The 26,336-nt window shown below is 47.1% G+C and overlaps 1 protein-coding gene, 1 long non-coding RNA gene and 1 pseudogene across 12 annotated transcripts in view; all 3 read left to right on the top strand.

Moving 5' to 3' along the window:
• The first annotated feature begins 1,319 nt into the window (after window positions 1-1,319).
• Window positions 1,320-2,395, top strand: LOC144729005 (28S ribosomal RNA; annotated as a pseudogene).
• Window positions 2,396-5,429: 3,034 nt separating this feature from the next.
• On the top strand, window positions 5,430-17,206 carry LOC144728995 (uncharacterized). Of its 2 annotated transcripts, XR_013587606.1 has the most exons (6): window positions 5,430-5,557; window positions 7,129-7,248; window positions 7,437-7,666; window positions 10,511-10,679; window positions 10,953-11,111; window positions 12,053-17,206. It is a non-coding gene; the product is annotated as an uncharacterized LOC144728995 (long non-coding RNA). The 2 variants fall into 2 exon arrangements; XR_013587605.1 differs by having other exon boundaries at window positions 7,437-10,679.
• A 1,800-nt stretch (window positions 17,207-19,006) lies between these two features.
• SCAI (suppressor of cancer cell invasion) overlaps window positions 19,007-26,336 on the top strand; it is a 53,901-nt gene continuing 46,571 nt past the window's right edge. For 9 of the 10 annotated variants that reach the window (XM_078608838.1, XM_078608840.1, XM_078608839.1 and 6 more), the window contains exons 1-2: window positions 19,007-19,057; window positions 24,867-25,003. In XM_078608838.1, coding sequence (XP_078464964.1) covers window positions 24,873-25,003 — 131 coding nt within the window. In that variant the 5' untranslated portion in view covers window positions 19,007-19,057; window positions 24,867-24,872. Of the gene's footprint in view, window positions 19,058-21,714; window positions 22,804-24,866; window positions 25,004-26,336 lie in introns of those variants that run through there. The other variant, XM_078608832.1, reaches the window with a different exon arrangement.

Raw genomic sequence — 26,336 nt, 5'->3', positions numbered from 1 at the left:
TAGGCTAAATTGATTAAATCAAACGTGAGTGTTCATATTCATTGAGTGTAAGTGTAATGTGATCAATCATGATTCTCGATTAAACATTTACTGGTTATGATTTTAGTGTAATTATGTCCGGTCTCAGGATTCAGATCTTCGCCGCAGGATACAGTTCTGAAATTTAAGATAATTATGCATGAACTTAGGAAGGAACCACTCAGACTTTTCTGTGTTAAACAACTTTAATATAAAAAAACACTCTAATATGCGAACACAATTATGATCGGAATTACCACAAGAGTACTCCAGCAGATATCCTACTCATCTATCTGTAAATTAAACCCCAATGGTTAGGTTGTTAAACTGAGCAATAGAACAACAGGCTAACTCCTCATAGTAGCGCGACAATACACGACGATGGCAAAGTCATTAAAAATGACTATTCATACAGAACCATGCTAAAGAAACATGTGCCAATTGCAAAAGAGGATATCAATGAATTCATTGCTATGATTTTGCAATTAAAAGAGATATCTCAAAAAATAATATCCATGCGAGTGTTAGATTCATAACGTAGATGCTTATAAATGAGCTCAAGGATCACCAGTATCTGGTGCCAAGGGGGGTGACGCGCTAAAGCCTCGTGGACGATCTGCGAGCGCTATCTGGCGATGGGACTATCGCGCACATTGACGCCGATCGAGCCGGACCAATTATCCCTGCCAGCATGGGCACCGCCACCAGCGTGAGCAGCATGCCGATTCAACAACCACTCTAGCGGTGGACGAAGCCTGACATGGCAGCCGAGAACACCGTGTGTTCGACACACACACCCGCCCACCCAACGCCCCCTGATGGGGACCTGAGATATTTTCAGCACAAGAAACGCTGCACTCCAGTGAAACACAGCAGAGATAGTACGTGGACACCAGTATGAGCGTCCTGGTATTTACTGACTCTAATATCGGTTACCAACGGAGTCCAGCAGCACGGTGTTGACAGCTTGGGGCACTATTTCCATGGCATAAACCAGCCTGGGGGTCCTGGTATGATAGACCCCCATTCTCTGTTTGTCTTTGGTTCCGGACATCAGAGCGACGCCAAACCAGTTACCACATGGGAATCTCGCAATGATTATAACATCTTGCGCATTACACTATTTGACGATGGTTATGGACGGGCCACTTAACCCGGAAAAGATCGGCACGAAAGAGCCGAATTAAAAATAGCCAAAAGCCTCGTAATCTAATTAGTGACGCGCATGAATGGATGAACAAGATTACCACTGTCCCTATCTATTATCCAGCGAAACCACAGCCAAGGGAACGGGCTTGGCGGAATCAGCGGGGAAAAAAGACCCTGTTGAGCTTGACTCTAGGCTGGCATGGTGAAAAGGCATGAGAGGTGTAGGATAAGTGGGAGGTGCTCGTCCCTCCTGGCTCTGGGTGCCGGCGGTGAAATACCACTACTCTGATCGTTTTTTCACTTACCCGGTGAGGCGAGGAGGCGAGCCCTGCGGGGGGCTCTCCCTTCTGGCTCAAAGTGCCTCCGGAGCCCGAACACCGTTCGTGGTGCCGGGCACGACCAGCTCCGGGGACGGTGTCTGGTGGAGAGTTTGACTGGGGCGGTACACTTGTCAAACGGTAACGCACGTGTCCTAAGGTGAGCTCAGGGAGGACAAAAACCTCCCGTGGAGCAGAAGGGCAAAAGCTCGCTTGATCTTGATTTTCAGTACGAGTACAGACCATGCAAGTGGGGCCTCACGATCCTTTCGACTTTTTGGGTTTTAAGCAAGAGGTGTCAGAAAAGTTACCACAGGGATAACTGGCTTGAGGTGGCCAAACGTTCATAGCGACGTCGCTTTTTGATCCTTCGATGTCGGCTCTTCCTATCATTGTGAAGCAGAATTCACCAAGCGTTGGATTGTTCACCCACTAATAGGGAACGTGAGCTCAGTTTAGACCGTCGTGAGAAAGGTTAGTTTTACTCTACTGATACTGTGTCGTCGCAATAGTAATCCTGCTCAGTATGAGAGGAACCGCAGGTTCAGACATTTGGCACGTGCACTTGGATGAGGAGCCAACGGTGCGACGCTACCATCTGAGGGATTATGACTGAATGCCTCTAAGTCCGAATCCCCATTAGACGCGACGATACTGTTGCGCCCGGATCTTCGGTTGGCCTCTCAGAGCCGGGTGGACTCCTGCCCGGTGAGGAATGCCGTAAGACCCTGGATCGAGGCACCGCCACAAGCGTTCGGCGGCCCTCTCCTCCATCGCTCGACAGCACGTTCGCGGGGAAGCCGGGTGCCAAATCATTCGTAAACGACCTGGTTCTGGCTCGGGGTTTCTGAAGTAGCAGAGCAGCTTCCTCGCTGCAATCTACTGAAAGTCAGCCCTCGATACAAGGCTTCGTCCTGGCGCCACCCATGGGGAACGCGGCTCCTAAAAGGGCCACACCATACGCACTCGTGTGACAATTATTCTTACATTTAGAGCATCGCATTCCTCTTCGAATACAAAAGCAGTCGGCTGAATCGTTGCTAAAATGCAAGGAACAGGGCAGCTTCCTCGTCCTTTGCTCGGCCGGAAAACCGGTGAAGTGAGCCGCCTGGCCATGCTGTTCAAGGGTCGGTCGGTGTCTGACAACGTACCATTTTTTAAACCTGCCATTCCAATGCACTTTTTAATGGACGTCTCTGTCGGAGGTAACAACTCAAAAATTAGCATTTTCTCCTACGGAGGGAATGCGATGTAAGATAAACGATGCCCCGTGACAAATAGGAGAGCAATCCCCGCCAACTTTTGTTGTTCAATGGAGCCTATCGCTCAAAATTTTGACTTTCTTGAGTGTCTATGCATCTGCTGGAATAGCCTATGGAAATTTCATCGGACAAAAAAAGCACGTTCTTGAGGAAGCAGGGGTCTAAGTCATTCATAAATAAGCTGGATTTGGCTTGTGGTTTCTTTCGCAAGTAACAGTGCGGCATCCTCTACCTTAAAGCGCACGCAGAAACATCCCCGTGGGATACAGGAGCGTCTCGGTGGACTTTGCTCAGCCAGAAAACCGCTCAAGTGAGCCTCCTGGCCATGCCGTCCATGGGTCGGTCAGTGTTTGACAAAGTAATATTTTTTTAAACCTGCCATTCCTATGCACTTTTTGAAGGACGCCTCTGTCGGAGGTAATAACTTAAAATTGACGTTTTCTCAGGCGGAGGGAAGGCGGTGTAAGTTAAACGATGTGACACATGAGAACAATCCCCGCCAACGTTTATCATTCCATGGAGCCTATCGCTAAAAATCTTGACTTTCATGAGTATATGCATCTGCTGGAATAGCCTGTGTAAATTTCATCTGCCGATAAAAAACACGTTCTTGAGGAAGCAGGGTGCTAAGTAATTCATAAATTAGCTGGATTTGGCTTGTGGTTTGTTTCGCAAGCGGCTTTCTCAACCTTCAATGGCACACAGAAACATCCCCGTAAGAAACAGAAAGGAATGAAATTGTCCAAAAAAGTTTTACGTCTTCGCAATTCATGTCGTTGGATTGGTCTTGAAATTTCGTAAAAAAACGTACACGCCATACATATGTCCAACGTTTCCTTCTCTATATACAAGTTAAGGGGAAAACAGACTTTGAGACCTTAACGGTTGCTAAAATCGCCCGTTACATAAACATGGGTCGGCTTCCCCTCTCGAAAATGGACACAAGTCACCCCCGCCAGGCATGCACCTAATGACACTTGTCAGTAAGTGCCATAGTTCTTCTTTACAATGCCCATTCGTCTTGCGTCGCTCAGGGTAATGTATGAGGCCTATGCCCGCCAATTTCTACCATTTGTCGGTAGCTATCGGTAAAAATCTAGCATGCAGCAAAAACTGGAAAATACTTCCATTGCACCTGCACAAATGTATGCACAGGCTACATCTTCATTTTATGCATAAGTGGTGTCGATGGTTGGTTGTGCATCAGCAGGTTGTTTCTCACACGGTTTCCGTTAATGAGCGAGCCCGAGGAGCCTCTTCTCCTCCATAGTGTGTGGCGAAGGCTGTCCCTTTGGTCGTTGTTAATGCACGGGTTGCTGCGCTGTTCGGTCTTGTGCCAAGAAAGGCTGTGAACTGCGCAAGAATTAGGATTGGTTTCAAGTTGCTTTAACCGGTCCAGAGTGCGATTTTCTTTATTTAATTATTTCCCAGCCCCACTCAAGCTGCACGGAGGTTGCCCCTGGCAACGCACGTGCGTCATCGGTGGAGGGTGGGGGAGATTTCTCCTTCGCGTTCAAAATGCTTAAAAAATACACGCAACGCCGAGGTCAATTCATAAAAGTGTCACGTTCTCTTCTCTCCGCCCCCCAACCCAATTGTGTGCACTTACTAGTATAGGATTGGTAGATACTAATATTATAGTGCTTAGATAGCATTATTGTAGCTCTTTTAGAAGGATGGTGGGGGGGGGGGGTTGCGGCCCAGCCCACAGCCTCAACCGGCTGGGCAATCTCGGCGAGGCCATGGGCACTGTACGGGACTAGGCCTCACCACGGTACTTTGTCAGATGAGTACTTTGTGCTATAGAGTCGATATATACTGCTATAGAGTCAGCATGTACTACTGTGGTCATAGCAGATACCAGTCGGTATGCACTGCTGTAATCATAGCAGGGACCACCACAGTCAGTATGCACTGCTGTTATGAAACCAGGTACCACCACATTATGCACTGCTGTAATCATAGGTACCACCACAGCAGTATGCATTGCTGTAAACATAGCAGGTACCACCACAGTCAGTATGCACTGCTGTAGTGAAAGCAGGTACCACCACAGTCAGTATGCACTGCTGTAATCATACAGGTACCACCACAGTATGAACTGTTGCAGTGAAAGCAGGTATCACCACAGTATGCACTGCTGTGATCATAGCAGGTGCCACCACAGTCATTACGCACTGCTGTTAGATTTTTAAGAGTAGTTTTTAAATATTTTAAGACACGGGCAACGCCGGGTACTTCCCGCTTGTACCTAATAAATGAAACTGAAACTATAAAGCCAAAAATATCATGTATAGCCTTAACAAACTGTTGGGGCAAGTGCTGTTAGCGAGCACCTATGAAGGACGGCATGGCACACGAGGGTGTGGGTGGCCAGCACCACGCCCGGCCGCCTTTAACTCTCCAGTGGCGATATTCACACATTGCACCAGGTACTCATTTGAGTCTGAGTCGACCTAGGAAAGACCCAGGATCGGTTCAGATAATTCATCGTCACTGGTGTTGGCCGTGAGCGAGAATCGAACTCGGGTCCCCGGGTTCCCGGGTTCGTAACGCAGCGCGATAACCGCTACACTACCGCTCCCCAAGGCACACACACACGCGCGCACTGCCTCCTCTACGGTCACACTGACACACTTGGTCTTGAGAGCGATGGGTGACGTGGAGGTGTGGAGTGTTTTCTGAGTGCAAACACAGACCCAGTGCTTAGTAACCAAGGCACATTGTGTGTCGCACATTCGACTCGCCCGTTCGTCTAGGCACGACGCACGCAGGCACCAGCTTAGCGCTACCAGCGTTGTGGGTTTACAGGTGAGCCTTTAACAGGTTTACGTTACAGGAGGCCTATCCCATTTAATCAAATCCGTGTTCTCACGACCGTCTCCTGTCGCTTAGCATGTTGTTCTTCGAGATGTGTGGCTTACGGTGTAGATTAACTAACGAAAATCAGTGCCGTTTTTGTGGGCCTGCTATTCCACCATACTATTGTTGGTAATAATTTATAGACTCAATTTACTAAAATACGTTCTACTTATAGTATCATCATCAGCCTTATTCAACAGTTTCGTTCATAAACTGCGTTAGACATAACCTCGTGTCGCTCATTATATTGAGCCCAACTGTATATCCTCCTTAAATAAGTTATTCGATTTAATCATGAGGTTCGTTTCCATTAGTTATCATGACTGTTTTCTGCAAATTTGAGATGGCTAATACTTCCCCCGTGTATATTATCCCTTTATACAGTAATACCCCGATTTACGTCTCCCCCGTTTACGTCGTTTCGCAAATACGTCGTCACATTAATGTCGCTACCCGATATGCGTCGCCTAAACCTACACTAACATCGCTGCCAGCATCATCGTCCATCCTTTCTTGTATCCATCGCCTCTCAGCCTTCGCATTTACCTACTCTCGACACAAACTACTTTGTGTCGCACGTAAAGAAATGTACTGTAGAGTACAATATATGTACGCACAGTATTTTGTTGATGTTTTTTAATAGTATACTGGATCATTTATGTTAAAGTTTACTGCTTTACACTCGTATTGAGTACATTTTTTCGTCATTTAATTTAACGGTGTGGGTACGTGAAGGATGTGTGTATGTTGAACTTCTTTCCCACCGTACTTAGCCAACCGTGCGAATCGGAGGATGAAGATGTGCGCTTTAATACAGCTTCATATCCTACGTTACCATTGTTTAGCTCTCGTGAAAAAATCGCTTTGGTTTACGTCGTTCCAATATTCGTCGCACATTTCAGGAACGAATCCCCGACGTAAACCGGGGTATATACGACTGTATATCCAATCAAATGTTTTGTAACAAAAAAACACATCTTCTCGCGTTTCTGTTTAGTGCCCTGGTGAGAGCACATCTCCTTGATTGACTCTTCTGCCACTTTGTATTTTCATTCTCGTCATGAAACCCCAGTGTAGCAGATTTTTGCGAACCGATTCTCATGCAACCAAGGTACATGCAGAGTGGACGCTAACACATCTAACAATTCTAACCAATCACCAGCAAGAGAGAGCACTTGTACTGGTTACTATAACAATTGTGCCCAGTCGCGTGGCTGGCACGGACCTTGGCGATATACATGAATCGGGGCCCCCTGTCCAATTACTCCCCTCTACGTAGCCCGCCACGTGGGTCCCTCTGACCTGTGGATCTCAGTGCAGTTGCACCGCCTGCATTCTCAGTATCTACGTCACTGCTTCCCCGCCCCGCTGGCGACCATTCCATTGTTTGCTATGCGGGGTCTCGTGCAATCCTCCTGAAGAATATATGCTTTGTGATAAATGTTCATATTTAGTGTAACACGTACAACATGTGAATGGTTGCCCTATTCTGGTTGACAGCTAATCACTTTTGATTGCAGGTTCCTCGCATGCACGAATTTAGGAGATATTTAACTCGGGGACCGATTCTCACCCACGTGCGTCTGGATGGACGAAAAGGAGGTGGATGAGCAGAGATGGCCCAATCACGAAATACAAAGGTCATGATCCTATTCAAGACTATAATAAAGTAATACACATTTCGCCACTTTGGAGCACCACCCTGGTGATCAAATGGCACATTGGTAATACTATGGTACCCTGATGATAAGATGGCACATTGGTGATAAGATGGTAACCCTGGTGATAAGAAGGTACCCTGGTGTTTTTGGCATCGTGGATGCTACAGGCGTACATTCCTGCAGAGAGACCGTGTCGAGATGGCGAGGAGGGCCCAGGAGAGCCGTGACAGGATCGAGGCACAGCGGCTGCGCTCGCTCACACAGAGGAGGTGGCACGGGCAGTGCACGAGCGTGGGGCTCGTTTGCCTCGCTGGGCAGTCCCCAGGCCACAGACTCACGCAGCGCAGCCGTGGCTCCGGTCAGCATGTGGACAGCAGGGCCCAGCTGACACGTAGAGGTCTGTACCCAGGCAAACATGCCAGTTAGAAATCTGACACGTTACATTTTTTAGACCTTAATGTGACCCTACAAGAGACCAGCTGTAGTTTTGTTGTTCCACTTATTTGAAAGAGTTTTTTCCCATTTGTTTTTTTTTCAGTTTTGGTTAAAATCAGAATTCTTCACGTTTGACGGTTTTGAGTTCAGTTTTCAAGTTTTATTTAAAATTCTGTTATTTTTAAATGGAAGTAAATTTTTAAAGCAGGATCTGCAGATGAAATACACCTTACAAATGTAAATTATTATTATTACAGTAATACCCCAGTTTACGTCGAGATATGCGTTGCCGAAAGGTGCGATGACGATTATCAAAACGATGTAAATCAAAGCAATTTACAGGATAGGTAGATGCAAAGGCTGAGGTGATAAATACAAGAAAGGACGGACGATGCTGTCATCGACATAAGTGTGGGTCGAGGAGACGCAAATCAAGTAGTGGTACAGTATTGATAAATTGACAACGGATTTGATAAATGAAAGGGGGAGACGTAAATCGGGGTATTGCTGTATTATTTAACCTGGATTCTGCGAACCTCACTCCCTCACTGGGGTACGTGGCCAGCACGCGGTCATGGTGTCCTCCGCGCGACCAAGTCCCCGCGCCAAAACAAAAAAACTGAAACCCAAGAATGCCAAATGTACCGTTATATCTCTGGAAGGTGGCAGGGGTGGAGTGAAGTCACATCGGGAGCCGGTTAAATTCGAATAACCCTTGGGGTATGCAGAAAGCAGTGTTAGGGTTTGAACTGTCGTCCAAGGGCAACTGCCAGAACCCCGACAACAAATCAAGGGTGGAGAAGAACCGCACCCCTGACAAAGCGTCCAAAGAGTCATCCATCCGTGGGAGCGGTCACGCGTCAGCAACGGAGAATTTGTTGAGTTTGCGGAAATCGACGCAAAACCTCAGACTCACATCCTGCTTTTTAACAAGCACAATGGGAGCCCCCCATGGACTGGTTGACGGGGAAATTATGTCAGCGGCCAACATCTCGTCGACTGCGTGGCACACCTGTTTCTTCTCCTTGGGACTTAATCTATATGGGTTTTGGTGAATGGGGGCGGCGTTCCCCGTATCAATGTGGTGACATAACAGCGGCGTAGAGCCAATATCGTATTTAGTTTTACTCGAGCCTCTGTGCCTCGGATAAATCCGGGCTCTCGGAGCAGAGTGCCCTCGGAAGGTCCACTGCACGCGGCCACGGTCGCACGTTGCTGGATGTTGAAATGTGCCTGGAGGCACCGTGCAACTTTGAATGAAGACAAGTCGTCCTCTTCCGTGGCTGGCATACGACTTTAAATTCTTGGGCCAGCAGCAGCATTCTTTCGAGGACCAGGGAATCCCTTCCGACATGGTCCATCCCGGGGTACACAGACTTCGCCAGTGTCATGAGCGCACTGTGACTTCGTGTGGCGAACTTTTGGCACTTGTCGGACGGCGGTGCCATCTGTGCGAGGGCTTGAGGCAGCGTTGACTTGTCTTTGGATGGTGTCGAATGCTGCCAAGGCGTCATCATAGAGTGCTATGGGAAGCGCCCGCAGCGCCTCCACCTCTATCCACCCCACAAGATCACAGGCGACAGTGAAGCATCGTCGAAATGCCTCCCAGTCACCATCCGTAGCCGCAAATTCCTGAACGAAGGGAAGCCTCTTCAGAGTGCTTTCTTGAAGCTTCAGCACTTTCGGCGGGAGGTAATTTTTGGCGGGAGTCCCGTACCGCCCGTCCATCAAAATGGTGTCTGCTTGCGCGTTCCACGCCTCTGTTTTCCCGCGCACGGGAACCAATGGCGGCGGAGACATCCTGCCCCTGCCCCGGCACCCTGATATCCTTTTTCCGCTTTAAAGCGGCGGCCAGACCTGCCACGGTGGCCAGAAGGTCATCGATGTACGTGTTCCATGATCGGCGTTCCCTCTCCAGCGGCGACGGCGGGGCGAGGTCTGGGCTTTTGCCTTGCTCCGCTGGTAGACGATCTTCGTGCTCCATCACCGGGGCTGCAGCTCCCGGGGCTGTCTGTGGAATCACCCCGTCGTCCTCCTCCTCGTCTGAAGATGACTTAGTGAGTTGTTTCCACCTAGTTAACATTGTTTAATGCTAGGCTATCACCTATTTCGTTTCACTTCTGACTCCAGTTGTAGTGTTCTTCACGGAGGCACACACTTGACTTGGAGGCAACATGTTTATTCCAACACCCCAACCAGGTAACTACATAAATGTGTTGAATAACAACAGAGGTGATAGCCACTTTGAGTACTAACTAAACCACAACGGGGCAACTACATAACCGGGTCAGTCAGTAACATCCTAACTGACCCACGATGCCGAGCAAAGACCGAAGATCGGAGAGACGTAGCACCGAGGGTTGATTCCAGAGAACAGCCCCGATTGGGGCTCGGGACTCGGCCTTTATCGGCCGCGGCGTGGCCAGGCTCCGCCCCCTCGCTCACTCTCGTAGAGAGGACGCACTCAGAGGCGCGAGGAGGAATCACAGACAAGCAGAAAGGCAGCAGCCACGGCGTCAACAATTGCCAAAGGTCTGCGGTCTCCTATATACTAAGCTGTTATCGGTAAATTAATTCGCTTTTGCGTGTGGTAGAAAACAAGAGTACCCGGCGCGTGTAATGGGGAAACAGGTGGAGTTAACATTTTTGCTGTACTGCCTTCTCATGGCGAACCAGGGTATGACACCTCCTCGACGCCCACCAACCCTCGCTGCCTCCACAGTGCTGGGAGTACAGGCAGCCGCGTGCATCGCCACCACCGCCGCCTGGATGATCACTGAAGCTCTCTTGCGTCTTCTGTTGGCAGCTGTTTTTCTCTTGAACAGTGTGGCTTCGACTCCCTATGACAACAAACGACCTTCAGCAAAGCATCAGGATGTAGGGTCCCAGCTCTGCGTGGAGAGCTGCTGCACCAGGGTCCTGCCAGAGTGCAGAATGTCTCATCTCCACAGTAATGCCTCTGAGTACCCGTACAGGTAGGAAGGTTGTGGGATATAATCTGAGAAGAACGATTATCTGTGTGCCATCATCATACATTCATGGCAGTGCATTCCTTCAAGTGCTTGATATAATGTATTGCTACACAATTAAAGATACAGAAATCGCATTTAAAATGAGACGGAACTCAATTGACTCTTGCTTTGATTCAAGAAACACCATTTGTAAAAATAGCAATAAACAGGTACCTTATGTAACTGGTGTGTTATTGTTGAGTATACTTATTCCCCCCCCCCCCCCTTTCCTCACAGATTGAGTTTAAGATTGGACAGATCTCGGCCGCAGGCAGTCCTAGAGTGGTCGATGATGACTGGGATTGACTCTGAGGTCCTCAATGAACAAGATAAGGTCAGCTCTGAAGGCAGAAGACCACAAACAACCAAGCACATATGTTCCATCCCTAGTCGAGGGTACGTGAGATTCATACATTTCAACTGAATGACTCGTTTTAAGCTGATGAAGCCTACTAAGATGTATTTACACTTTGTAATGGCTACATTAATAACATTACAAATAGACCATGCAGACTTTGTCCTGAATGTCCAAATTATGTTACAGGGCCTCTAACAACCTCTTTACACGTAGCACGCTGTGGTCGTGCATTGCAAAATCGCTAATTGATAAATTAATTGAGCTATAAAATGCATGCACGATGGATCCATTACTGCATAGACGTCGTGCAGACTTTCATAAAATAATATTAAATATTTAATATCTTAATCAAATAAAAATATCTTGTAAGAGCAATTTATTTTACATATATCATGAATGCCAAGCATTGCAGATCACCCTTCATGACATGGATTTAAAATATGGATTCTGATAACACAGAATAAAGATAAAATATATGCACAGAGAGGTGCATGCTGGAAAAATTATACTGAGAGACAAAATGGGAGCACGTAGATAAGAACACAAATAAGAGACGTGTTAACGGTTAAGAAACATAGAAGTCAGCATAGGGCATTGCTTAAGAGGATGCTGGCAAATTGCAAAAGATGAAACCCACTTGAGAGGATGACCACTGAAGAGATGGAGCAAAGAGATCAGCTCATACGTAACGATGAAATAGATGTTGTTATTTAAAAACCGTGGATGGTGACAATATGGGAAGGCACTCAACCAATTAATGGCTAATGATGATGATGATGACATTAAAGCAAATGGGTTCCAATTGATCGTTTGGAATTAATTGGGGGGAAGGACTTGTTTTGATTTATGTAATGAATGGATTTCAGACTACAACCATTACAAATCGTATTACATAGTGCCCTATATCACTCTGGAATTAGTTGTGTCCCTGATCATAATTTCCAACTAACCTCGTGCACCTGCTGAATTTCCTTTGTAGGGTTTACGTGGTGATCAAGAGTGAAAATCAATTGCCAGTGAACACCTTGAGCCCCAGGCCTCCACAAGTAAAGCGACTGGCGAGAAGTTACACATCGGGCAACATGAAATAATTTCCCAGAGACAAGGCCCTCAAGTTGTAGTTACAATCCGTGCATGCACTTACGAGCAGCTATCATAATATGGTACTTTGTTATGAGTCTACAGTATATGCAAATTGAAAAATATCCATGAATTTGTAAAATATAAAAAGTTATTTTTTTTATTTACATATTTTAAACATGCCCTCTTACACCATGCTCAACAGGAGGGTTGTATCTGTCTTTCAGTAGATAGCGTCGTTAACTTACAGGCAGACCTCCTCGAACGCGGGGGTTTTATTCATGGAAAATGCCGTGTTGAGCAATACCCAGCTAACTTTTCTGTGCTTTTCCTGTACTCCGAGAGTAAAGTTCTCTGCCTGGTTCTTCTCTTCGTCTTGGCTGCCCCCAGTCGCTGAAGTCCTCTGTTCCATCTTCAACAGACTCTCGATCTGCGTTACCGCCGTCCTATATAGTACGGTATAGTACTATATAGTACAGTACAGCCCCAGTCGTCACAACTTCACTACGATCTGAATTCTAGATTTAAAGTTTTCGTGACTGCAAGGATCTATACTCTTTGGTTCTCTCGGTAAAGTCACGTCGGTAAAAAATAATAAAAGTAAAAAATAAAAATAAGAAAGATTGAATTTATTTGATTTCTTATTTCATTTATATTTTTTAACTTTAATTATTTTTTACCTACGTGACTTTACCGAAATAACCAAAGAGTACCATCTGAATCTTTGCAGCGCTTCCCGACTCTCGCGGCTCACTGTCTCTTTAGCCATTGGTTCCTCTAGGATTCCACTCTCAGCGCCACGGTGGCAAGATGTTAACTACCTTGCTTCGGATGCAGGAAGTCGTGGGTTTGATCCCGACCATGAAGCCTGCTGTATATTTGGAATTTGTGTGTTCCCTCTCCTTGTAGTCACGTGTAATTTTATCCGGGTCCTCCGGTTTTTCCTTCCACATTTATAATCCACATACGAGTATTTGGCTGCTATAGATTTCCACATGATAAGCCACATAAATTGGGCATTTGTGGCCAGGTCACATCTGAAAACAGTTATATCTCAGTTAACTTTACCGAGTAAAATACGAATCGTTCCTAGTTTAGTTGATTTGCCCACCTATGATCCTGGCATCCTCGAGACGAGGTCTCCTCCCTCGCTTTCACAGCTGTCCCCCGATCGGACAATGGCATTTGAATGCTGGGCGTTTAAGAATACTGCTCATCCTGCATAGGCTGTGGGGGCCTCCTTAACACAGCAAGCGCCACACGATGCCAGCCGCACATCAGCCTCTCATATGCAGAGGCATCGACACCCCCATTATTATCTTCATCTCTGTTACCAACATGTCACCTTCATAATTGTGCAGTGTGCTAATTCAAAGGCACTAGTAGGAGGTACTCCCTTTTATTCCGGCCTTCACAGCCTTAGGAGATAACTATATACCGGGTCGGGACAGCCAACATGCTGCCAGACTCACAGCTTGCAGAGGGCGAAGATCACGACGACGACGGCGGCACGACAAGTTCCATTCCAGATCCCGGCCGCCCCGACTGTGTTCAGGATATAATGAGCTCGCCCCATATCTTTAACAGCGTGGCCAGGCTCCGCCCTCAGCCCCGCACCCCTCTGGATCCCCCAGAGCAGGGGTCCCCAACCCCCGGGCCGCGGACCGGTACCGATCCGTGGCCTGTTAGGAACTGGGCCGCACAGCAGGAGGTGAGCGGTGAGTCTGCGCGTGGCCCGCCCATGATTTTATTTACCACTTCTGTCCGTGCCTCTTTCCCGCACTGCGCACTTGTCTCAGTCAGTTTTGGTAAGCCCACAAGCTAACCCTAGCCAAAATGAGTAAAAAACAAACGTTGCTGGAGAGCTTCTTTGAAAAGGGGAAAAGACCCAATGATAACCCCCCCCCCGTCCGTGAAAAAATTGTCTTCCACGAAACCTGTCCCTGGTGCCAAAAAGGTTGGGGACCGATGCCCCAGATGGCTCCGTGCCTTGCCCACAAGTGCAACTGGTAAAACGGGCTGTTACCCCTAATTCTACAGAGTGTTTTAAAACGATGGACCCGATTTGAAATCGCTATATCTCTACAACCACGAACCGCCCATGAACTCTTACCACTTGGAAGGGCGGAGCAAAGAGTTTCAAACGATTACCACTAGATGCCTCTCCCAGCGCACAAACAGCCCCTAGCCCAGACATGGGAAAAGTACGGCCCGTTGGGCTTTTTAATCCGGCCCGCCAAACTTGTCCAAATATTATTATTAAATTAAATTTTACCTTCCGCCTGTAATGCCCCCATTTCGCCATTAGATGGCACACTTTGACCGGGAGTGTGGCGTATAGGGCTCGAAAGGGCACATGATCTCGCAATGCATTGTGGGTCGTCAGCGCCATTTTCAGGGTTTGTTTACATTGCTGAGTTAGATGCGGTGCTCCCTTCACTTTTTCGCTTTGCCCTGTGAGCCTTTCTGTAAAATGAGCGGATCAAGGAAACGAAAAGTGGACAATGAGTGCCGAGTGTCTAACACGGAGTGGACAACAAAATACCTTTTAACTGAAGTCCAATCGAAGGCTGTATGCCTGATATGCCGAGAAACTGTCGCAGTTTTCAAGGAGTACAACATCAGCCGTCACTTTGCTACGAAGCATGCTAACTACGCTAGCAAGCAGTCAACACAAGAACGGACGGCTACAGCTCAGAGGTTGGCAGATAATTTACAGACTCAGCAACATTTTTTTCACCGACAAGCTGCGATTCAAGAGTCAACTACCAAGGCAAGATTTTTGGTGGCATTCGAAATAGCAAAGGCTAGCAAGCCTTTCTTCGAAGGCGAGTTTGTAAAATAATGCATGGTACAGACAGCAGACATCTTGTGTCCGGAGATCAAAAGCAAATTTGAAAAAGTCAGTTTATCACGCAGGACTGTGACTCGCCGTGTGGAACTGATTGATGAAAATATAGCCAGTCAACTAAACAAAAAGTCTGATTCCTTTGAATTATATTCACTAGCACTGGATGAAAGTACGGACGTAAAAGACGCTGCTCAGCTCCTCATTTTTATCCGAGGCATTGACAGTTTTGCGATAACAGAGAAGTTTTTGACCATGGAGTCCCTGAAAGGAACAACGCGGGGAGAGGACTTGTATAACCAGGTATCTGCTGTCATCGAAAGAATGAAGCTACCTTGGAGTAAACTTGTCAATGTCACAACGGATGGATCGCCAAATTTAACTGGAAAAAATGTTGGGCTGCTGAAAATAATCCAGGATGAAGTGAAAGAGGAAAACCCTGTCCAGGATCTTATTTTCCTTCACTGCATCATCTATCAGGAATCCCTGTGTAAGTCTGTATTGCAGCTTAATCATGTCGTGAATCCAGTCGTAAAACTTGTGAACTTTATACGAACAAGGGGACTTCAGCACCGTCAGTTTATTACGTTCCTGGAGGAAACTGATGCGGATCATCAGGACTTGCTGTACCACTCTCGTATCCGCTGGTTAAGTTTAGGGAAAGTGTTACAACAAGTGTGGGAGCTGAAAGAGGACATCATCGCATTTTTGTAGTTGATGGGGAAATCTGACGAATTCCCTGAGCTAAGCGACAAGAACTGGCTTAGTGACTTTGCATTTGCTGTGGACATATTTTCACACATGAATGAGCTGAATGTGAAACTACTGGGGAAAGATCAGTTTGTTCACGACATGTACAAACATGTGAAAGCCTTCAAATCCAAGTTCACTTTGTTCTCTGGACAAATTGTGAACAAATCTTTTGCTCATTTCCCCACACTTGCCATGCAGGAAGAGGCACCGCGAAACGCAAAAAATACAGCAAATTACTTGAGGACCTGCACGGAGAATTCTGCCGTAGGTTCTCTGATTTCAAAAACATTGAACAGTCACTTCAGCTGGTGTCCTGTCCCCTGTCACAAGACCTTGAAACAGCACCACAGGAGCTGCAGTTGGAACTGATAGATCTTTAGTCTGACTCCGTCCTAAAGGAGAAGTTCAACTCTGTTAAACTGAATGACTTTTATGCTTCACTTAACAGAGCCACGTTTCCAAACCTCCGGAGGATTGCATAGAAGATACTGACTTTGTTTGGCTCGACTTATGTGTGTGATCAGACATTCAGCGTCATGAACGCCAACAAAGCCCGTCACAGATCAAAGTTAACGGATCAGCACCTCAGATCTATCCTGAGAATTGCCACAACCAAAATAACTCCAGACTTGGATGCACTGGCAAAAATGGGAGATCAACAACACTGTTCCCACTGAAACTGAAAGTGATTATGTGTTGCTGCGGCGAGGTTGGAGCCAAATCTCCGACACACAGCCTGCGTGGCTGCTCTAACCTGTTAATGTAGATAATAAATAAGTTCAAGTGAGGTAATTGGTTTGGGCGCAGGCCTCAGATGTCCTCATGATGTTTGATCAGTCACGTTACGACATGTTTTTGTATTGTTCATGTTCGTGAATTTGTTAAATTGCCTTGCAAATAAATGCTTTGCTACCCGTTAAAGGCCAAATCCTTTCATGTAATGATGTCATTTATATTAGTTCACACAAACACTCCATCCATCTGTTCCTGGCCCGGCCCCTCTGTCAAATTTTAGAACCCATTGTGGCCCGCGAGTCAAAAAGTTTGCCCACCCCTGCCCTAGCCTCAGTCATTCGCAAGACACACTGCCTCAACGTTAGATAGGTCGCACAGGACCCCAAGACTTGGCGCTACACTCTTGGCCCTCAAGATCCCCAGACGTCACACCCTGCGACTTTTTCTTGTGGGGATACGTCAAAGACCGAATTTTTGTGCCACCATTAGCGACTAATCTGGATGACCTCAAAAACAGAATCACGGCAGTGGAAGAATACACTTTGAGAGGCGTTTGGGACGAATTAAACTATCGTCTCGATGTTGTCCGTACAGCAGGTGGAGGGCACACAGAGCTTTATAAAATGGTTAGTAAAACTTAATAACTCATTAAACCGTTTGTAACTTTTTGTGTAATTGTATCATATTGCCATCGTGAAATATACTGCTTTGAAATTGTGTGCATCTTCTTTAAACACCCTGTATTGTCTACCAATCTCCCAGCGGCACGCGCTACGGTGACACATTCAATGTCACTACAATTGTACCCTACAACTCGTAAAAACAGAAATACAGTATTGTAATTAATGTTATCAATCTAATAACCGTAATTATACAATTAAAATGTGATGACAGTTTAAAAACAACACATTCTTGGACTGTCAGTTGAACAAATATAAGATGAATACGTTTACTCTAAAGCTTCCCTTACCCATGTAATGGGTGCATTATTAAATGTTAAGGCTTAAAACTCGTGGGGCGGGGGCTATTTCACAAAGTGATATTTGTTTAGAAGGAAACCCTACGTCTTCTTGGTTTTTTCGGTAAAGTCACGTAGAAGGGAAGTAATAAAATAATAAAAATAAAACAATAAAATGAAACAATTCTCACAAACCCTACGTGCCTAATTCATAATTGACGTTTTTGGTTAGGGGGCGTCCATAAATGACGTCACGCACCTAGGGGGGGGGTCCGACATTTGTGACGATGTGTGACGAGGGGGGGGGGTGAGAAATGTGACGTCACATCAAAATGCGCAACTTTAAATAAATATCAACACGTTCTACTTAATTATATAGACTTTTAATAAATGTTTTCTCCTATAACATCCGAGTGCAGTGGCACATTAAATACGCACTACAATGACAATAGTTTAAAGCGATTTGAAGCATGTTTTATTTTTTGGGGGGAGGAAGCAGAGCTTTGTAACGTCATATTTGAGGGGGGGGGGGGGGGTCTGACGTTTTGTGACGCCGTGTGACGATGGGGGGGGGGGTCAAAAATCGTCCAAAATCGCGTGACGTCATTTATGGACGGCCCCTTAGGAAACGTCATGATCTGATCAAATTTGCATGATTTAGAACCCTCCACCACCCGACACAGCAAACCAAATTAAATCGCTTGCTATCGCAGGAATACATTTGGTGTTTGACAACTGTTCTTCAACTCACCGGGGGAGTGAGCCGTAAAGCGACGAATCATCGCGTGTGAAGCTGACTGACTACAGGGGGACGGTTGTCACGTGTTGTGATATTACGTCACGCAGAGCTCTTGTGACGATAGCCCTGACACGCATGGAACAGAGGGCCCTGCCAATTCACTACCAGAATCTTTATTTCGACTGCAGGAGGAATCCGATGGGCTATGAAGCTCTCTTTCACAGATATCCAGCATTGGCGGATGAGCAAGTTACAATAGCAAACAGTACAAAAAACACATAGGAGTGCAAAATAGAGATAATGGTAAGCAAGTCACTAAATATAAATAAGAAATTAATTATACTGGTAGGAACGAAGTGAACCAGCCTACAATCGATTATATCGTCCGTCCATCCGTCCGTGTAGCAACATCGCCCCCTACTGCAAACACTTGGCATGACCCTACAAAAACCTTTAGACTCAGTGACGCTTTCCTGGCTAAACAAGTGTAATAATACATTATGTTTATATTCTTTGGTTATTCGTTCCTACCAGCCCACCCCGCAGGGTCCTGTTATAAGTCCGATTTATCAATATAGTGCAAGGCAGAAAAAGCAACACAGCCCCAGACAACACCAAGATAACACACAGTAGTCCCTCAGTACAATACTGTAGACGCATCTTTCCCACAATACCAGCCCTCTACACAAAAACAATTAAAGTATATTTTTGTACACATCCCATTGTCCGGTTTCGACATGCGTTGACTCATCAGCAGTTTGGTATTTTCCTGATTTTCGAATCGCGCTTTGCATTGTTCAGCGTGGCTTGTCGTAGTCGGCTCGCGCGTGACGTCACTCGCTGACGTTAAGCCTGGAGCTGTGCAGCGCGGGTGAGCGGTCGTGGATGCTGGAGCGCGTGTGCGTGTCGGGGTGTGTGCGTGTCGGGGTGTGTGCGTGTCGGGGTGTGTGCGTGTCGGGGTGTGTGCGTGTCGGGGTGTGTGCGTGTCGGGGTGTGTGCGTGTCGGGGTGTGTGCGTGTCGGGGTGTGTGCGTGTCGGGGTGTGTGCGTGTCGGGGTGTGTGCGTGTCGGGGTGTGTGCGTGTCGGGGTGTGTGCGTGTCGGGGTGTGTGCGTGTCGGGGTGTGTGCGTGTCGGGGTGTGTGCGTGTCGGGGTGTGTGCGTGTCGGGGTGTGTGCGTGTCGGGGTGTGTGCGTGTCGGGGTGTGTGCGTGTCGGGGTGTGTGCGTGTCGGGGTGTGTGCGTGTCGGGGTGTGTGCGTGTCGGGGTGTGTGCGTGTCGGGGTGTGTGCGTGTCGGGGTGTGTGCGTGTCGGGGTGTGTGCGTGTCGGGGTGTGTGCGTGTCGGGGTGTGTGTGTGCGTGTGTGTGGTGTCGGGGTGTGTACGTGTGTGTCGGAGTGTGTACGTGTGTGTCGGGGTGTGTACGTGCGTGTGCGTGTGTCGGGGTGTGTACGTGCGTGTGCGTGTCCGGGGTGTGTACGTGTGTGTGCGCGTCGGGGTGTGTACGTATGTACGTGTGTGTGCGTGTCGGGGGGTGTACGTGTGTGTGCGTGTCGGGGTGTGTACGTGCGTGTGTGTCTGTCGAGGTGTGTACGTGCGTGTGTGTCTGTCGAGGTGTGTACGTGCGTGTGTGTGTGCGCGTATCGGGGTGTGTACGTGCGTGTGTGTGTGTCGAGGTGTGTACGTGCGTGTGTGTGTGCGTGTCGGGGTGTGTACGTGCGTGTGTGTGCAAGTGTGTGTACAGACGCGTGTGTGTGTGTGCTTGTCGGGGTGTGTACGTGCGTGTGTGTGCAAGTGTGTGTGCAGACGCGTGTGTGTACGTGCAGGCGTGTGTTTGTGCGTGTAAGGGGTGTGTGCGTGTAGGGGTGTGTGCGTGCAGACGCGTGTGTGTGCAGACGCATGTGACGGGGTGTGTCCGTGCATGTCCGTGTCTGAGCGTGCAGGCGCGTGTGTACGTGTGTGTACGTGTAAGGGAGGTGCGTGTGTTTACGTAGGTGTAGGTGTGCGTGTAGACGCGTGTTCGTGCAGGCGCGTGTGGTTAGGTGCAGGGGTGTGTACGGGCAGGGGCGTGTCTGTGTGTGCATGTGTGTACGTGCGGGGTTGTGTACGTGCATGTGCGTGTGTGTACGTGCGGGGTTGTGTACGTGCATGTGCGTGTTTGTGCGTACAGGGGTGTGTACAGTGAAGGAAACAACTATTTTATCCCCTGCTGATTTTGTACGTTTGCCCACTGACAAAGAAATGATCAGTCTATAATTTTATTGGTAGGTTTATTTCAACAGTGAGAGACAGAATAACAACAAAAAAATCCAGAAAAAGCATGTCAAAAATTGTATAAATTGATTTGCATTTTAATGAGGGAAATAAGTATTTGACCCCTCTGCAAAACATGACTTAGTACTTGGTGGCAAAACCCTTGTTGCCAATCACAGAGGTCAGACGTTTCTTGTAGTTGGCCACCAGGTTTGCACACATCTCAGGAGGGATTTTGTCCCACTCCTCTTTGCAGATCTTCTCTAAGTCATTAAGGTTTCGAGGCTGACGTTTGGCAACTCGAACCTTTAGCTCCCTCCACAGATTTTCTATAGGATTAAGGTCTGGAGACTGGCTAGGACACTCCAGGACCTGAATGTTCTTCTTCTTGAGCCACTCCTTTGTTGCCTTGGCCGTGTGTGTTGGGTCATTGTTATGCTGGAATACCCATCCACGACCCATTTTCAATGCCCTGGCTGAGGGAAGGAAGTTCTCACCCAAGATTTGACGGTACATGGCCCCGTCCATCGTCCCTTTGATGCGGTGAAGTTGTCCTGTCCCCTTAGCAGAAAAACACCCCCAGAGCATAATGTTTCCACCTCCATGTTTGACGGTGGGGATGGTGTTTTTGGGGTCATAGGCAGCATTCCTCCTCTAAACACGGCGAGTTGAGTTGATGCCAAAGAGCTCCATTTTGGTCTCATCTGACCACAACACTTTCATCCAGTTGTCCTCTGAATCATTCAGATTTTCATTGGCAAACTTCAAAAGGGCATGTATATGTGCTTTCTTGAGCAGGGGGACCTTGCGGGCGCTGCAGGATTTCAGTCCTTCACGGCGTAGTGTGTTACCAACTGTTTTCTTGGTGACTATGGTCCCAGCTGCCTTGAGATCATTGACAAGATCCTCCCGTGTAGTTCTGGGCTGATTCCTCACCGTTCTCATGATCATTTTAACTCCACGAGGTGAGATCTTGCATGGAGCCCCAGGTCGAGGGAGATTGACAGTTCTTTTGTGTTTCTTCCATTTGCGAAAAATCGCACCAACTGTTGTCACCTTCTCACAAAGCTGCTTGGCAATGGTCTTGTAGCCCATTCCAGCCTTGTGTAGGTCTACAATCTTGTCCCTGACATCCTTTGAGAGCTCTTTGGTTTTGGCCATGGTGGAGAGTTTGGAATCTGATTGATTGATTGCTTCTGTGAACAGGTGTCTTTTATACAGGTAACAAGCTGAGATTAGGAGCACTCCCTTTAAGAGTGTGCTCCTAATCTCAGCTCGTTACCTGTATAAAAGACACCTGGGATCCAGAAATCGTTCTGATTAAGAGGGGGTCAAATGCTTATTTCCCTCATTAAAATGCAAATCAATTTATTACATTTTTGACATGCTTTTTCTGGATTTTGTTGTTGTTATTCTGTCTCTCACTGTTCAAATAAACCTATCATTAAAATTATAGACTGATCATTTTTTCGTCAGTGGGCAAACGTACAAAATCAGCAGGGGATCAAATACTTTTTTCCCTCACTGTACATGCAGGTGCGTGTCTGTGTGTGCAGGCGCGTGTGTGTACCTTCAGGGGTGTGTCGTGCAGGTGTATGCATGTAGGCTCGTGTGCATGTGAATATCTGTTACGAAAAAAAAAAGAATAATCAAATAAAATAAATATTAAGATTTTTCCACTGATCTGTGTTATAAATGTCATTTCTGTACGATTCCAATCATTTTTATAGTCAAAATCGCCGAATTTGCGGAGCTCTGCTGAAAATACTGGAAGCGACGAGTGGTGAGGCAGCGACGAGCTCAGCCTCCCCTCTGATTGCGAAACCCCTCAGTAACTGGATGGAGCGTGGGCAATAAGCGCGTGCCTGTTACTATCTCAGTATGTCACCAATGTAATGTTTGTAGACCCCTTCATTTAATGTCCTCGCCTTCCATACTCCAGGTAACTTATTTCACATGTGTGTATAAATATATTTTGGCTCGCTGGTCTCGTCATGAAACTGCAATGAAAAAGCACCAGGGGAGGCAGCTATCACATCTGCCTCACTGAGGGGGATGTGTCTAACACGCCCCCCTCAGTGAGGCCACGCCCCCCTCAGTGTGTGAATCTGGCTCTGACACTAGCCAGTGCCTCCCCAGCCATTGACCTGACCGCACGTCACTGGTATGTGCAGGGGTGTGAAGGTGTGTGCGGGTGAAGACGCATGTTTGTGTGTGCAGGCGCGCGTGTGTGTACGTGAAGGTGCGTGTATGTGCAGGTGTGTGTGCCTGCAGGTGTGTGTAAGTGCAACATCGCCACTGGGGAGACAAGGGCGGTCGGGCGCGGTGCTTGTCACTCACCCCCTCGTGTGCCGTGCCGGCCTTCATAGGTGCTTGCTTACAGCACTTGACCCTGAAGTCTGTGAAGGCTTTAGGGGGGACTTTGCTCTTTTGTGTGTATGTGCAGGTGTGTGTGCGTTCAGGTGGGTGTGCAGCCTCAAATGAGTACCTAGTGCAGTGTGTTAACATCGCTACTGGGGAGACAAAAGTGGCCAGGTGTAGTGCTAACCGCACTTGCCCCAAACATCTGTTCAAACTATACGGAGGATCTTTGTGTGCAGATGCGTGTGTGTAGGCGTGTATGTGCACGTGTAAGCACAACGTGTGTTTGCATGTGTGGGACGTGTCTTGTTCCTGCACGTGTGCCTGTGTGTGCACTTGTGTACGTGTGTGCGCGTTGACGTTCAGGCCCGTGTCTGTATGTATGATGAATGTATTTTGCACCGTACGTAGCCTAATCGGAGGCGCGTGTCGTCGTGTTCCTCCACGCACCACAAGTCGCTGCTGTGCGCGACAGAGAGACGTGGGTGTCCCGGGGAAAGGGAGGAATAATTAATGCATTCATGTTCATAAATACATAGAGACTGACAAAGGGATGAGGTCATCGAAGAATATCTTAAGGCTGGACTTGGGCAGGGAGTCGACAAGCACTGACTGCAGGGGGGTTCAGAGAATGAAAGCAGCACAAATGAAAAAGTACCCGTGCTGGATTATGTGATTCATGCATTGTGTGTGTCATTTACAATACATGTATGTGCGTATGTCAGACGGTTAGGTGCATGAGTGTATTATGTGTTCATTCGTTGCTGCACGTGTCCATGAATAATTCTAGTGTTGATGCATAGCATCATGTGGTGAGGTGCACATGTGTTCGTGTGTGTTTGTCATCCTAATGCACGTGGTCTGGTTTGTGTGCTGTACGGATGTCGTGTGAACCCTAATTACCTGCCCATTCGTTCAAAAGTAAATCTGTTGATGCGTTCATGCCTGTGTGAATACGTTAGTGAACATGTGTTGGCGAAACAGGCACGTGTGCGGGCACACGTGAACATGCAAAAATTATGCTTTGTATGATATCACACCATCATAATCTCCACTTATCCTGGAAAGGAATCGGTGCTTTTACCTCTGATTTAGCACTGAGATATCTGATCACTCAAGTAATCGATTACTCTACTGATTTTATCAGTTCGATAACTCAAATGATCGCATAAGTTGGAGAAAAAAGTTGCATTCTTGTTCCCAAATGCGCCGCTGGACGGGAGGTGATGGGTTGTGGCCTTATATCATCGGCATCATCAGCCATGTCATGCTCGCTGTGGCCTATAAGGAGTTTCCCACCATCAGGGGGGAGGCAGGATTGTTGGGCAGCCAACATTTATTTATAAAGGGGCTAGAGTAATTGATTACAAAGGAGTATTCAGTGATGTTTATGTGGTTCCCACATTTTATTTTTCTGCATTGCAAATGTTTTGGAAACTCATTAAGCAGAAAGCTATAGCAACTACCCCTAAACGCAATGATGTGGGTTTTTTGTTGTGTAGGTGATGGCGGAGGAGCTGCTGTTATTTCACAACACTGCACATTTGCCATTTACCTGTGCGAAATGTACAGTTGAAAGCTTTTTTTGCGTGACTTTTCTTGTTGTGCATATCACAATTAATGATTTTCACATTCTTGCCACATACACGTGATTTTTACAATTGTATCGTTATTTTGTTTTGCACCCATTAAATCTCCCTTGCTCACGAGACATTTGTCTCAATGGGCTATAAATATAGTTCACATATATCTGTGTATTTGTATTAACTTTACTTATTAATATATTTCACCTGGTTGATCTCTCGAGATGGAACGCGTTATTTTCTAGGGTGTCCAGTGTTGTCAGTTGACACACACATAGCAAGCACACGATGGCATATCCATTTGTATACATAATACAAGCAATGAAAGGCACACCTATTTATTTATTTAAGACTATTTTTTTAAAATAGAAGGCTCTGCAGGCTGTGTTAAGTTTGTTGCCATATGCTGTTGCGTGCTAAAGCGATTTGAGGTGAGTATACGGTGTGAATGCTGAGGGAGTTGATTGCTCACGGTGTGTGTGCTCTAGGGCAGGATGAGCGCAATGGTGAGTGGGCAGGGTACGGGGATCGAGACAGCAGAGCCCATGGCAGGTGACGAGAGGCGTGCCGTCTCCGAATTTACGTACCTCCTTGACAAGTCACGGCAGCTCTTCAACGGCCTACGGTATGCGCTCGTGTGTGGCGCACATTTCCATGTCGGCACACTAGGCAGGCGTGCGCGTAACGATTCACCACTATAGCAGTTAGGGTTAGGCAAATGGACGACATCCACTGGTTGATGCTGTCGATACACAAGACCAGGTGTGGAAGCTGTGTGATGCACGATGGAAGCTTCATTGTGAGAGTAGAGCCGCGTGTCATCAGCATAGGAACGCACACCGAGACCATGATGACGAGCCAATGACATCGGCAACCTTGAGGAAGAACAATAGTTCCAGCACACTGCCTTGCGCCATGCCGCCACCTGCACCGTTGATTTAGTCGACTGCTGTCCGAAAGCAGAGTTTGTATTCGTCACTATGAATTACTTGATCCATGGCAGCGTGGATCCGTGGATGCAGAAAGCTTTTTGAAGACGGTCGATGAGGATGCTGTGGTTGACTATGTCAAAAGTAGCCGACAGATCAAGTAAAGTGAGGAGTGTTACATTGCAATGGTCAGATGCCAGGAGAGCGCCTGAGATGACCATGAGAACTGAAGTCTCTGTTGAGTGGTACCACCTGTAAGCTGACTGAAGCCTTTAAATAAAGGCCATGTTGCTCCAAGAAGGTGACAGACCACTCTCTGGACACCCTTTGACATGAAGGTTAGGTTGCAGATTGGTCTGTAGTTCTCGACATCAGAAGAGTCGGCATTGGCCTCCTTTGGCCATGGTGTGGCGTGTTACTGACTCTGCAATGATGTGATAAATTGCACGTATTTGTTATGATTGGCTGGAGTTTCAGAAATGTCCCCCTTGTTATAAATGAATAACAGCAGCTCCAGAAAAAATGCCTTTAGCACATTTGTTGACAGCGAATCAAGGGCACAGGACGTTTTCAGAGCAAAATACGTCAAATGTAAGGAGCTTGAAAATCAAGCAGCAGACAAAGCATTATGTGTACACATCGAAGCATGAAGACTGCAGCTCTGTATCCACAAATTATTAATACAAGTCTAACAAGAAGATTTTTAATCAGCTGAATGTAGAGAGTAACAGAAAAGAGGACTGACTCAAGAACTCATCTGTTGGTGGCGCTGCGTCATTGCTGTAAATTTCACATTATCGTAGGGCTCAGACTACCCATGGGATAACCACTGTTGATTTCCTGCAAAATGGTACCCATGTTTTTAGCCCCAGAGGACTGATGGACCGTGTCGATCCCCCACTTGGATGTGAACTCATCATGTTTCACTTGTAAATGGAGTGCCCTGCCACAGAGCCACCCAGCCATATGATCCTGAAATAACCCTGGAATCATGTAGTGTTATGTGGTGTATGCTTCTACTAGTATTGT

The sequence above is a fragment of the Lampetra planeri genome, chromosome 30 (assembly GCF_965212315.1).
Source record: "Lampetra planeri chromosome 30, kcLamPlan1.2.h2, whole genome shotgun sequence".
NCBI classification, from domain to species: domain Eukaryota; kingdom Metazoa; phylum Chordata; class Hyperoartia; order Petromyzontiformes; family Petromyzontidae; genus Lampetra; species Lampetra planeri.
This window is presented reverse-complemented; position numbering and strand designations above follow the sequence as displayed.